Source organism: Gracilinanus agilis, chromosome 4 (genome assembly GCF_016433145.1).
Source record: "Gracilinanus agilis isolate LMUSP501 chromosome 4, AgileGrace, whole genome shotgun sequence".
NCBI lineage: Eukaryota > Metazoa > Chordata > Mammalia > Didelphimorphia > Didelphidae > Gracilinanus > Gracilinanus agilis.
The window spans coordinates 510,499,046-510,513,337 of NC_058133.1; the positions used below are offsets into that span (position 1 = coordinate 510,499,046).

A 14,292-nucleotide genomic window follows, 5' to 3' on the forward strand; every position below is an offset into this window, starting at 1 on the left:
AGACACATGTGGCCTAAGGTCCATGTGTCTGACACCCTTGATCTAGTTCAACTTCTGATTCATTAGACATAGTAGCACCTCTCAGAAGTACGGTGGGTGTTTATGTGGTTTATATAGCATTTATCTGGCACGTTTAAGGCTACAGTGCTATGTGTATCCAGAGATTTAAAAATCCACATTTGGAACCTGGACTGGGCTTCAGTGGAGTGCCAACTATACTATCTATCAATGGATTTCCCCAATACAGCCCTCCATCCCAGAGCATGAAGTCTTTAAAATGTCTAACTTGGAACAAGTTAATTCCTTGTTGAGCTGCTAAGGTCCCCAAGTTTCTCTCTTTCTAGATTCTGTTAGGGAATACTAATGAAACTAATTATTTATGGAAAGAGGGGGAATAAGATACCACCTAACCACCACATAGCATAGAGAAGCTTCAGTAGGATGAGCAACTAAAATCTGGGAAGGCAATAATGAGGTACTGCTAGGGGCGAGCACTGAACTCACTCAAGGCTCCAGGAACAAGAGCAAACCCACATAGGGAAAAAGTTTGTGAATCCAAGAAGAGCAGTCAGTGAACTGGAGAAAACTCAGAGATGGATTTCCTATTTCACATGGGTTCAGAATTGCCTTTCTCTGAGCCTTAAAGACAAGGCCAAGGAAATGCTGGCGGTAAATGTTTGTGTGATGAATCTAAGATGTCTGCCTTAGAAAATCCACAGAGGAGCTTTCCAGGTTTGGAGGGAACCTCAGAGGCTGCCTGCTAAATGTGATGCCCATTTTCTCACAAGCTAAGGACATGCATCCTCCCGGTGAGAAATTTCCCTGCACCACACGACTCCCACCCCCTAAACCATGAGTGCTAGAACCAATCTCACCACATGCTCAAGTACATTAAATTGGCATTTTTATTTTTTTTTCTAAAGTGTGCTTTTTTTCCTCCATTTGAGCTGTTGTTTCAGCATCAGGCCACAATCCCCACCTCCCACTTTTGAAAAAACAAAACCCTCCAACTAGGTGTGAATCACCCGCTGTTGCTCTGTAACAAATGTCAACAAAGGAAAAAAAAGAAAAAAACGTTGAAATGTCTTAGAATCAAAACCTGTACAAAAAAAATTAAAATACAACCTGAAACAGTTCAAGTTCAGAAATGCTAGTCAAGTCCATTTCCTTTGCCAGAATGCCACTGTCAAAGGGTGCTAGGCCAACCGCCGCCAAATGAGGAGAAGAGAGTAGGCAGGGGGCACAGCAGCAAATTCTCCAGATGGGGCCCCCAGCCCTGGCCCCACTCTCCCACCCAGGGCCACGTCCCATGGAATTAGAAGATCTCGGGAGGGGAGGCAGTTGAGCGGCGGTGGCCCTGCGCTAGACAAAGGAGGCCTGAGAAGTCAGAGGCAGCAGGGTGCCAGAAGGGAGTATGCCACCCACAGAGGCAGCGCCTGCCACCCAGCACCACGCTGAGCAGACACACAGCACCTATCTGGTGGGGCTCCATCGCCTCCCCAGGCGTCACGGAGCCAGTTCTTTCCAACTGGTGAGAAACATGAACGAGGCTTAGGAGGCAAGAAACCCGGGGGTTAGTAAACATGGCCCAGGACACATTCCTCGGCTGCTGAATCAGAGCTGCCGACGAGGGACGAGGCAGAAGAGCCCCGGCTGCAGATGGCCTGCACCACTTCTGGCACTGGGAAGGGGCCTGAGGACATTTGGTGTGGTCTCGGCCAGGGGGTGGGCCAAAGTGTCCTCCGACCTGACCCCCAGAGAGGGCAGAACTCGAGCAAGGAGGGAGAAAAGTCCTTCAGGAGTCGGGGAGGCTGGAGGGCAATAGGGCAGTGTCTGACACGAGGAGATGGCATCGCTGGAGCCCCTGAGTCTGAAGCTGACAACTGCAGTGAGAGTGTGGTTTAGCTAGAACCGTACCAATTGGGTCGGGGGGAGTCGATGACAGGCGGGAGACTCAGGTCACCCGGCGGGCAGCTCTAGAACCCACCAAGGGGGAGGAAGGCAGCCTCCTGCTCTCCCCTTCCCCGCCCGCCGGGTGCCGGCTGCCCCTGCCTGCCCTAGTGGCGGCCGGAGACCAGACCTTTCACTTTGGACATCTTCTTGGTGGGCTGCCGCTGCTCAGCGTGGGGGGGACACTCCCGCTCCGCCAGCTGCTGCTCAATCTCTTGGGCTGAGGACGAGGCTGTGGCTTTTAGCGTTTTCTTGATATTAGTGACCTGCAGGGAGACACGAGAGATGACTGGTACCACCAACCAGCCTCATCCCACGGCTCTGCTCGAGTCTGGCTTTACTGATGTCCCCCAGCTGGGAAACCAAAGGAGGCGACTGAGGAAAATGCTGAGAAACAGAAAAATTCAGTAACGGAGAAGAGGGATGAAAAGGGCTGAAAGGAAGGACATCCCAAGGGAGCCTCTCAAGGGGGGGCCTCAGGACAGCCAACAGATGGGAAGCTGCGACCCAGCACTCCAGAAATGCGTTCCAGCCCTCCCACAGCATCCTACAGACTCTCAAGCCTAAAGCACAGCCAGGAAGGCAGCCCCAGGAGAGTCACTCAGCGTTGTCCCCAGGACCCGCCAGCCTCAAGTGGGCCAACCACAGGCAGAAGAATCCTAATGCTTCCCCTGAATCCTCACCATCCAGCAGGGAAGGCCTTGGAACAACTCTTTTCCAAACACTAACCGAGTGGCTCCCACTTTTGACAAGCCAGAGGATGCTTCCAGGCTTGCTTGCTTGCTTCCTTCCTTCCTTTTTTTCTTTTGCCCATATCTTCCAACTCAGAATCAATTCTGGATACTGGTTCCAAGGCTGAAGTAAGGGCTAGCCAAAGGGGATTAAGTGACTTGCTCAGGGTCACCCAGCTAGGAAGTATCTGAGGACAGATCTGAATACAGAACTCCCATCTCTGTGCCTGGCACTGCATCCACTGAGCCACCTAGGCTTTGCACAGTAGGAATCCCATACATGTTGGCTGAAGTTAGCTGAATCTTGGGATGACTTGAGATCTGCGGCACCCAATGGGCCCCTGTCAGGGAATGGGCTCTAAGGCCACCACAAGAGCTCACAGGCTTGTCTGGAATGGCTAAGTGCCATCAGCTGACCCTTTATCAGCTTTTCTCTGCCCGCTCATACGACTCTATGGATGTTCTTCCTGTCTACCCTCACTGCCAGGGAGCTCAGTGCCTTTCACCAACTTAAGAGCTTCCATTATGCCCTAATTCTCCTAAATCCTCTATTGGAGACGCCAGATGCCCAGTCCTTGGGCCTATCGTCCAGGAGAAATCCACCCAGGGAAATGCTCTTGCCTATCTGGTGACAGTGTCAGGTCTCCTAGAAATCCCTTCTTGATAGCCCTGGGGTACAATTTGGTTAAAAGCTTTCTGAATGTCTGAGTGGTTGCTCTATCCCCTTAATCCCATCTATTCACCCAGAAGGCTTTCAACAGATCAGCCAGGCATGTCTTTCCTCAAAAGTATGTTTTTCACAGAGCTGGCTCTCTCCTTTCTGCCCCTTGTTATAGTTCATACATGTCCTTGCTTCCAGAGCACCCTGGAGACTGATGACGCACAACCACAACGTGTCTCTCAAAGGTTCTTCCACCTCTCCTAGGCCTGTCTTCTGGGTCATGCAGAGCACGTCTGGGCCATCCAACAGGCCTTTGTGGACTTGACCATGGCCACAAGCACACCAAATAATGCCACCACCCCCACCACCACCACCCCCAGGGTTTTATGACAGAGCATCCAGTCCACTCCTCATGTGGACATTCTCAGGGACACACTGCAGTTCCCTAAATGGGCTGCCTAGAGCTGAGCCCCAGTAGGGCAAGGGTCAACATCAGACCGATCATTGCCTTCCTACTGAGCACACCACAGACAGGCTGCCTTTTTGGGCCCTGCCCTCATACTGCCTGTGCAGCCCACAAACCCCTAGACCATCCCCAGGTACACCTTTCTCTGGATAACAACAGCCTCCATTTCTTCCACCAAAGCCCCTTGGCTCTGAGGTCTCGCCCTCCTCCACACTCAATGCCATAGTATTCTCCATCACCCCCTGCACACCTCAAATACTTGATGTTTAGACTGCAAGCCCTGCAGAGGTCAGGGAACTGGCCTTAAATTTTCTGCATCTGCCCCCACCTATCACAGAGTTCTGATCTGACTCAAGTAGAGCAAAGGTCTTCCGTGTGATTTTCTTGGGAGCCACAATATGGTGAATGAAAGAATAACTCATGGCTGGGGGAAGGGGAGGGTGAGCAGAAACCCATTGGGCTTTCAGAATACTTAGGTTTCTGAATCCTTCCCCTTGCCTAGAAGACAGAATCCTCAAGGAACAAAGTCATGAAAGAGGAAAATCTATCGGTGTCCCCAACATGAGAGTCGGGGGAAGGACGGGTGACTCCCCAGAAACATCTACTGGCCTGCTGCCACTGCCTCTTCAAAGCTCATTTCTTTAGAATGGCTAATTCAGCATTTGTGACAACAGATTCTTGCTGGGACAAAAGTTTATCTTCACATTATATGGGGGAAAAAAAGGTGTCAAACAAATTACACTAACACTGTAAACAAGCTCAAGAAGCTGAGAGGCTGCTCAGGCCCACTGAGAACAATTTGGTTTTCAAGGCCCTCCGCTCCACACAAACAACTTGCCGACTAAACAGCCTGGACTCCTCTGGACAGATCTGGGCTGTACCTACATCCAGACCATGAAACAAGCAGCTCCCTTCGCTGGTCAATCAGCCCATCCATCTCCCTTTGCAGAATTCATTTACAAGCTGGACTTTGTCCCCTTCTCCCACTCCCTATCTGCACAGTGAAGCATCCTGGACAGACTTCCATGGTGATGGCCCTGAAAAGGTCTTGTCTCTCCAGCCCTGGTTCAGGATTCTGTGTCCTCTCCCTGGGTCCCCTGACTCATCCTACCTACTCTTCCCCCAACCTCTGGCACAGGCCTCAAACCCTGGCTGACCCTCCAGATGCCTGCCCACTAGACCCTAGAAATTTCCCCCATCCCTGGAATTGCCCTTGCCCACTCCCTAGTGCAAATCCATCCTGAGGCCTCTTTCTGCTTGAGGATGCCAGCTTGTTGCTGCTGTGCAGCCACACTTTAGCCTATGCCAGACTATGTTGGGTGAGCTCTCACCAAACGTTACCCAAATAGCATCAAGCCTTATTCATCTCATTCATCTCATTCATCTCGGCCTTTCCCCTAGATCAGTCCAAATTTCTGCAGTTCTGGCAAAGGACAGCCCTTGTGTAGGCCTTCAAGTTCAGGGCCTCCTTGGTGAAATGGAAGCACCTCCAATTCCAAGGCTGATAGTGCTTCAGGAGCTCTGGTGCCCATTTCCCATCACTGCTCCCAAGGCTCTGCCAGGATAGTCCTTGGACAGCAGATATGGAGCCCACTACTGGGCCTCTACTCTGAGCCTTCCAGTTCCAAGGGCCCTAATGAGTCAGCTGGAGAGAATTACAGAGAAAGCAGCTCAGTGGAGGATAGTGTATAACACAGCACTTTAGGGTCTCCTGAGTAGCCTGAGGACAGAACCCTGGCCTGGGAGTCAGTGAATACTGGCTCTGCCCTTTTTCTTGACCGAGTCAGGTCTCTCAAGTACGACGAATGACTCCTATATGTCCAATGCTTCTGACACAACTTCTCTGCTCATTAAAGCATGCAAGCAGTAGGAACTCCATTCTACAAACCAGGAGGAGCAGAGCCAGGGAGTCTCCTGGAAGTTCTTCCCCCATCATCTTCTCCTCTTCCCTCTGCAGCCCATGGACCAAGTCACATTCTCTATAGGCTGCAAGAAGCTTCCCAGGTGCTTGGGCTGCACACACCCCAAGAAGAGGCCAGGTTCATATTGAGTCTACAGCAGGTGCTGGCTCAGCAATGCCCAAAGCACCCCTGAGAATCTCTCATCTCCTTCCCATCTCCCCTGAGGGAAGGCTAGCTACCATCGACAGGCCTTTCCTGACCACCCTATTCCCTTGGCTTTCAGAGCCTTCCCACCCTACCTCCATCCCCCAAGGATGCTGTATCTGTCTCCCTTGATTGAATCCAAGCTCCCCAAGGGTAGGGACATTTTTGTTTGTCTCCCCAACACCAAGCACAGCACCCAGCACCCAAGGAATGTTTGTTGATTGACTGTGGCTAAAGACTTGGACCTACCCTCTGAGAACAAGGTCAATTCTGAGCTAGCATAAAGGAAGCTTCCTGACAGGGTCTCATGTCCTAAAAGAACCCATAGTCCAATCCCCCAACACCTATTTTCACTCTGACCTGTGTCTCCACCCATAAATGGCAACAGCAGCCCCCACCTCCCAAAGGTCCAAGGGCTGAAGTAGGGACCACCACTGTTCTTCCAATTACGAATTAGAGGAGTCCAAAGAGGACAAGGGCCAGAGTGCTTCCACTCCCCCACCCTGGGCTACACCTACCTCGGCCTCCACCTGCTGCTGAGTGCGGCTGAAGTTCTCCTTATACTGGTTGGCTCTCAGTACTTGCTGCTCAATCCCTAAGAGAACAGCTTCACAACCATCACACCTGCAGGGGGAGGGGACAGCCAATGTGTGTCATGTCTGAGGATTCCCTTCCCCATTCGCCCCAGCTGGGTGCCGTCCACACCAGCAAAGGCTGACCCTTGGGGCCAGGGACACTTGGCCCCAGAGGACAGAAGCCACCAATAGGATGGGGGAGTCAGGAGAGGCATGCTCCTGGGAATCTCACTGCACCCAATGGCCAGCACCATTTTCTTCTAGTATGTTCTCTGTGTCTTAAGAGGCTTAAAACGGCTGCTTGTTACTTCTCAGACCCACAGCAGCCTCTAGGGCTCCCCATCAGCACCACCCAACAGCCCACTTCATTTCTCACTAAACCATGGTTTACACAGGCTGTTTCAGAGGAGAAACCTGTGAAGCCCACTCCTCCCTGCACACTGTCCTTGGCTCTCCCACCCTTCTCTGGGCACTGGTATCTCCATCATCCTGGGCCACCTTCTTCTTCCCAAAGCTTGGAATCAACCTGGTCCAGCACCCAGTAAGTACAAGGAGTGTTTGTGTACATGTGGGTAATACAGAAATAATAAAGAATATAGATTTTCCAATAGGGAGAAACACACACAAAAACCAAAGATCAAACATACAGGTGTATGTCCCACCCCATATGTCATTTATGAGCATTCACTTAAGGCTACTCTCTCAGATGTGGATATTTCTTAGACAGTCAGGGCTAGTTAGGTGCCAGATTCAAATTGGAGTGGGCTCTGTGCCCTGGAGTATGGCTCTATCCAATATCTATCTTCCTTTATGCATGGGTGGGCATCCTGGCTCAACCAACAGAAACATAAGTCTGTCTCCAGTTTCTGTAGCCCCCAGAGCACCTCATATCAAGTCTGACACATGGTAGAAGCCCAACCAGGACACATAAATCTCCCATTTTCCCACTGAAACAATCCTCCCCAAATCTTCCTGACCTGAATCACCCTGGGGAGGCAGGGAAGGTCATCATTTTCCACAGGTGTACACTGAAGGGAGATGAGAGAGAGCCCCTATGCCCACCATTCCCTGGCTTTCCATTCTGGAGCATTTTGAGCCTTGGGGTCTAGGCAGGGGCCTTAGGCTAAAGCAGCACTCAGACGAGAAAGGTCTCACTGCCCAGGCTGGCTGAGACAAGCCCAAAACACTTTCTTTCAACTGAATGATAGTAGTTCAGGAGCCCAGAAATTCCAAAAGGCCAAAGGACTCTGTGGCCAAGGTGGGGAAGACAATGGTTCCTCTAGTAGGTGCCCCTTTCCCAGGGGGAAGCTGCCCTCCCTGCCCATTAGCTGCCCCCATGCCTGCCCCCTGCCTCACCATTCCTGCAATGTCTTGACCAGGCTGTTGATGTCCTTCTTTTGGATATCTCGGCCGATACAGAAATCTACCTCAAGAAGCTGGTTGCGTTGGTCCAGCTTGCCCTGAATAATGTCTGTGTAGACAGCTTCAATGATGAGGTCTTCTAGCTCCCGAAGATTCCGCATCTCAAGGTCCTTCAGCAGCACCGAGTAGGGTATACACTGCCAATAAAGTCGTGCCCTATTTTAGGAACCCAGTGCCCAGGAGGCCCAGCAAACACAGTGGACAGACAGGCCTTCAAGGGATGGCCAGTTAATAGGCCAATGACAACCTAGGCAAGAAGAGAAGGGAAAAGGATCTCCTTCCCACCAGTAAAAACCAAATCAGAGCAGAAATCTTTGCCTCTGAGGCCTCCATCTCTCTGACCTACACACAGTGTTATGGAGAGGGAAGATACTATACTTGGATTTGGGAAGGCCTGTATTCAAATACTGCCTCAGATCATTACTGGCTGTTGGATAGTGGCCAAGCCCCTCAACCTCTCTGTGTCTCAGTTTCTGACTCAATGCCTCTAAGGGCCCTCCTAGCTCAACCCATGACACTATGCCTTTCCCTATGCCCCATGTGGGTATCCTAGAGCAAGGCCTTCCATATCCCTATAACTTATCTCTGTGAACAATGGAGGGGAAAGGCCTAGAACACACCCCTAGAGTTGCCAGAGCTCTGGGAAGCTGGTGAGCTCTGCATTTAATCAACCACAAGCACAAGTGAGGAGAGGGCCCTGACAAAGAGGATAGTGACAAAGACACAGACAATTCAGTGGGTCTGTGGGAGACATCCTGGATGTCTCCTCTGGAGCCACAAAGATTTGTGCCCTCCCAAGTGCTGCATCAAAGCCACTGTCCCCAGAGTCAGGACCTTGGGCTGGGATTTCCCTCTTACAGACTCTGTTTCCTTCTCTGTAAAAAGAGGCCTCCCTTAGCTCAGACAGCCACCATCTTGGGCATTTCCTTTGGCATTTTACAGCTTGTCCAGAATCTTCCTAAGTCAGGAGTGTCTAGAAAACTGGGGGTGGGGGCAGGGGGGAGGATCAAATCCCAGTCCCTGAAGGTCAGGGACAGTCAACATCCAGGAAGAACAGAGAGCCACAAGCAGCAACATCACTACTTCTAATTAGACACACAGGGTGTTGGGGGGAGAGGGGACAGGGACAAGGATGACATTTTCTGGTCTCTCTCTAAGCAGAAGCTCTACCAGTAAGGCCAAGTTCAATAATGGAAACAGCGTTAAACTCATTTGAATGGCCATCTAAGAAAGAAATCAAGATGCTTTGCTGAGAGGTCAGGCAAGGAGAGGATATGTTAACTGTCAGCTACTTTGGAGGAGGAGGGAGAGAGGAAGTGGGGAAGGGAGAGAAGGAAGGGCCCCACATGCAGAACAACTGCAATGGGTGAGCTGTCCCCTCACACTGGGATCTGGACTGAGTCAGCCAAGATGAAAGATAGCTACCCAACTGCACTTAGTATAAACTGGGACCAAGGACAGGGAAGCTACCTCACTATAGGTGTCTGCAAATCAGTCTCCCTCCCAGAGGGAAGGAAGGAGACAGCCCTAATGGTTGCACATGGATGAAGTGGCTAGCAAGCCTTCAAGGCTACCTAAATACTGGTTACATGATTTTGACTTATTTAGAAAAAATTCAGGCCTGTACCTTCATTCTTGCTGCCAAGCTCACAATGGTTAGGTGCTTCAGCTTGTTCTTCTGGGCTGTAGTAAGTTCCGGCAGGCTCTCCTTGTTGGCTACTCAGGCCCACCCAGCCCCCAGACAAAAGAAAGAACAAAAGTGGGAGTAAGAGATTCCAGACTCCCAACCAAATTTCCAACTGAATGAATGCAGGCTACTGATACTTAGACAGAAAGTAAGGATTTTTTTTTAAATGAACATCTCAATCGATATTAACAAATAATCTAATCGAATAGTAAGTAGCCAAATAAAATCTTAAAATTAAAACTATGTACAGAGCTAAATTTGAGAGTATGCCAATCTGAGAGGCAGGAGAGTGGAGTAGACAGAGGCCTGGCCATGAAGCCAGGAAGGTCAGGGTCAAGTAGGACCCTCAGCAAGTTGTGTGCCCTCAGGATCAAAGGCAGCTCTCTAGAACTAGATGTCAGTTGAGAAGAGCAGTTGTGAAGGGAGCTCCCTACACTGACAAAAGGAGGGATTTAGACACACACACTCGAGTTTGCACGTATGTATGCAGGTGCACGCATACACACACATCACTCCCTTTAAAAAAAACGTTTTTAGAACAATCTCCATCTATGTGCCAACCCCCTCCCCTCTCAGACCTTGTGTTGCCTGGCTCAGTCTCCTGGGAATTTCTAGGCACTCCATAATTTCATGACAGGATGAAGCCATGGTTTATTCAGCCAGCTCACCAGTGCTCTCCCACAGACTGGCTCTGGGGCCCAGTGGGAAGAAGGGATTGTCCATACCAATAAAGCAACTCAGAGACTCCCTCAGAGAGGTCCCCTGAGTCTTTGGGTCTCTACAGCATCATTTCAGCCCTGGGATCCTCAGTGCCTTCAGCTCATGCATATCTTAAACAGGTTCCTGTCAAATTACTCTGAGGATCAGCATACCCATCAGCAGTGCCACTAACAATGTAGGGGAGCAGCAATTTCCTCTTAACTCTGAGTTTTATAAATAGTAAGATATGAAGGACATGGAGTCTCCTCTAATATTGTGTCTTTGTATCCCAGTGCATACAGTAGGTGTTTAATAAATGGACACTCAATATTTCTCCTGGAGAAGATGAGAATGACCCTAACCCCATTCAACCTATTTGGAAACTGAGACACATACAGGAAGTAGGCACCAGAGCTGAGAAGTTCCTACCCTCTGTCTTATGAATGTGACTCCCCCTGCCCCCCAGGCCTCAGAAAGACTCTGTCCAACTTACCTATGTAATCTGGATATGTTCCATAGGCAAACAGGCTCAGCAACTGAAAATAAGCAGCATTAGCACCCTCTGCAAGCTGAAGAAGAAGGAAAGTTCATGAATAACAAGACAGCAGCTGCCTCCTAGCCCTGGCATGAGGGTTCAATGCCTGCATCTGACATTTGGTCAGGGGTGGAAGGGAGGGGAGAGTACCCTGAGGCCCTCAAGAATACCAATTCTATTCCCCTCCCACACACCCAAGTAGCCATCCTATAGATAGACCCCCACTCATTAAATGATAACTGATTAGATTTTTCAGACCTGTTAACACAGAAATGAGAAATGGAACAACTCCCATCCTGACCTGTTAGCCCAGCAGACTGCTCTGCAGTGCCTCTTCCAATCACTTCCCCTCAGGGTTGAACAAAAGCTCATGAGAACCTTCAACCTAAGGGGTTGGGCCCATCATTCCCCATTCTTCTCCCTCTGCCCTCTGGACCTCAAGGAGTCAATTAGCACTGGCACAGGAAGCTGAAGAGGCCAAATGGGGCAGGAAGGACATCCATCTAGGGCCAAGGGACAATGTTCCTAAAACTGGAAGCCACAGTCCCCTCTCCTACTAATGCTCATTGCCTTCCCAAGAACAGTTGAGACCCTCAGGAGATCATAAATACTCATTAGCTGAGGGATATTTGGGACACGTATGTCCTCTTTGCCCCGCCATGATACCATCTCCTCCCCAATGCCCATGGTAGGCAACCCCCCCCCAACTCCCCTCTTCTGTGGAAGGAAGCTGGTCCTAAGTCATTCCTCCCCACCCCCAGCAGTGACAGCTCAAAGTAATACTGTCATTTCCCAAAGTCCATCCTCAGAAAGGTCTAATGGATCAATACTGAGACTCTAAGAGGTAATTTAGGGGCACCAGCTACCATGGTAACTCTAAGCATTTGTCTTTTGCTTTCAAGAAATTCTAAGTGATTCATTTGGAAATAGAGAATGGAAAAGAAGGCACATGGTTGGTACCCCAGGGGAATCAGTTATAAGACTTGGAACCTCAGCTGTCCTCCCATGTCCTAAGATCCCTGAATCAGAGGGAGAAAGACCCTCAAGAGGAGGTCTGTCTTGGCTGCCTGCTTTTCCCAAAGCTTTCCAAAGCAGGATATCTATTCTCTTTATAGGCTCTGGGAGCACAGTTTCCCTAAGTGTCCCAAACAATCCTGGCCAACAACACTCTTCTGGCAATGATTTAACCTGCTTCTCTTTGTGCAAGCTCCCAAAGCTACAGAAATCACCTGCTGGGAAAGCCAGGAAGCAAGAGAAGAATGAAGGAGGAGATGGGAGACCCACAACACCTCCTGGGGACAGGTGAAGTTTAAAGGAGATTATCGATGTGAAAAGGCTTTGCACCCATAAAGCACCTGTCAGGGGCTAGAATGCTAGGGTGGGGCAGGGGGGTGCTGCATGGGTAACCCCCTCCATACTCCACCCCCAACACCAACCAGGATTGTTATGAGAAAGTTGTGATGCAGACCAGGGTACTTAGGGGGCTAATTCTGCTTTGGATTGATCAAGGCCCCAGAGCAATTTCCAGGGTTTCAGCAAAAAGGCTCCCAGACCTCATCCTAAAAAGCCAACTTCTCATCTCTTTGCTGCAGCTATTCTCAGACAGCTTCCTGCCCACTTTTTAACTACCCTGGGAACAAAGACTTCCACTTGAGGGAACTGAAATGGGTTATTCATAAGAAGATTTTGTTTGGATTTTCAGGCTCTGAAGAGACCATTGCTCCAGATGCCCGAGTGCCTGCATCAGGGCCCCAGGATGAGGGTGGCCAGCCCAGACCAACATGTGCTGAAGAGAAACCTCAAAACTGAGCCCCCCTCTGCCTTCTTTCCTCAATGATGGCAACACCAACAAGAAAACGGCCTGGCCTGTCTAATTGATTTTCCCCATCTTTGGTTACTTCACTGACTCTTCTCTCTAGCCTCCCAGTTCCTCCACCTAATTTTTCTTCTAACCAAACTGTAACTTGTTTTTCCCATGTCCAAAATCAGACACGTGGTCCTCCCCGATGAAATGTTGAAAGGGCTTTATCTTCTGTTCCTTCTCATCCATCCCAGAATCCTCCCAATCTCCATTAGAGTTCTTGGAGGATATGAATCTAGAGGCCCTGGGGAAAGGGGAAGAGTTCAACAGCCCAGATGGCACTTGCTTGCTCACTGGCTCACTCACCTCCTGTACGTTGGACAGCTCCAGCAGCTCTCCAAAGACATATACTCCGGGAGCCTCTAGGACCTGACTTATGAGAGCGGTGAGGGCTGAGCCGCTGGTGCCTTTGGCTAATAAAATGAACTGCTCCAGGAGGTTACAGGAAGGTTTCTGTTCGCCTGCCATTTTACAGCCAGTGAGCTAGTCAAAAAAATAATCAGATCAGTAAACCTTCCCCCTCTCTAGGTATCAAAATACCATGTCTGGCTTTTGACTGTATTTTTATAGCACCTATAATAAAAACAAGCTATTCCTGAGATTGATCAGGAACAAGCTGGTACTCTGTCATAAGGGACCTGCCCAGATTAGAGGAAATAAGTTTATTCTGAGAACTTTAAGTTCATTTAGTAAAAGCTTCTCAATTACCAGTCAACAGGTATAAAGGGATTGGCCAGCTTTCCAAGTTCTTGGACTATTCAGGATCCTTTGAATGAAAATGCAGATCATCAAAAAACGAGCAGGGTCTGAGGAGCTGCTTCCTGGCAGGCCAGCAGAGGCAATCAAGATTAAGCCTTGAGCCTCCAGCCTCTCACTGAGATGATCACCTTACTACCTACAATTATGTTAGTCTCAAATGTGTTGCCAGGTTCCTGAGCACAGCCATAGATGGAGCAGCAATGATAAATTAAAGGAGCCTGCTTCTTCTCGTTAACCAAACCAGACTTTCAAATGTAAAGGTGTCCTTTGAGTTCACCGAGATCAGCTCAAATTGGTGAGAAATGATCATTTTCAAAGTTAGCCAATCACAACGAAAGTCACCTAAAACCAGGTACAGATTACTGTGGCCTTCTAGACCCCTTCAAATCTGTGCTCCAGCAGCAGACATGACCCAGAATCTGTACCAGACCCAGGGGCTAGAGATGGAGAGGAAGAGTGAGGCTTAGAAGTCAGTAGAGATCTGTGTGGATGATAGAAGGCAGAACAAGACTGGTGTAGAGATAGGGGAAGAGTACAAAGAGAGATCAGATTACTTGGAAAGCAAGAAATAAATATGGAATTGTTAGTTAAAATGCATTTATCAAGAACCCAGTGTAGAAGACTGTACAAGAAGGGATTTCTTTCTCAAAACATTTCATTTTGGAAACGGTGTGGAGGAAGCATGGCCAAAAAGAGTAGGGGGATATTTCTTCCTATACTTGGCTGAAAGAGAGATTAAGTCTGAACATTTAAAGCACTACAGAAGCAGGATATCAATGGGACCAATGCATTACCTATAAGACTTTCTTATGAGTTAACATAAAAACGGAAGGAAACAAAG

At 49.4% G+C, this 14,292-nt stretch overlaps 1 protein-coding gene across 2 annotated transcripts; it reads right to left on the reverse strand.

Moving 5' to 3' along the window:
* Window positions 1–646: 646 nt before the first annotated feature.
* COPS7B (COP9 signalosome subunit 7B) lies at window positions 647–13,160 on the reverse strand. Of its 2 annotated transcripts, XM_044676534.1 has the most exons (6): window positions 12,999–13,160; window positions 10,790–10,865; window positions 9,538–9,626; window positions 7,845–8,047; window positions 6,432–6,537; window positions 647–2,216 (listed from the first exon to the last, which is right to left on the reverse strand). In XM_044676534.1, the coding sequence occupies exons 1-6, from the start codon at window positions 13,158–13,160 to the stop codon at window positions 2,058–2,060; spliced, it is 795 nt and encodes a 264-aa protein (XP_044532469.1). In that variant the 3' UTR covers window positions 647–2,057. The 2 variants fall into 2 exon arrangements, with proteins under 2 accessions (XP_044532469.1, XP_044532470.1); XM_044676535.1 differs by lacking the exons at window positions 9,538–9,626; window positions 10,790–10,865.
* Window positions 13,161–14,292: the final 1,132 nt, after the last annotated feature.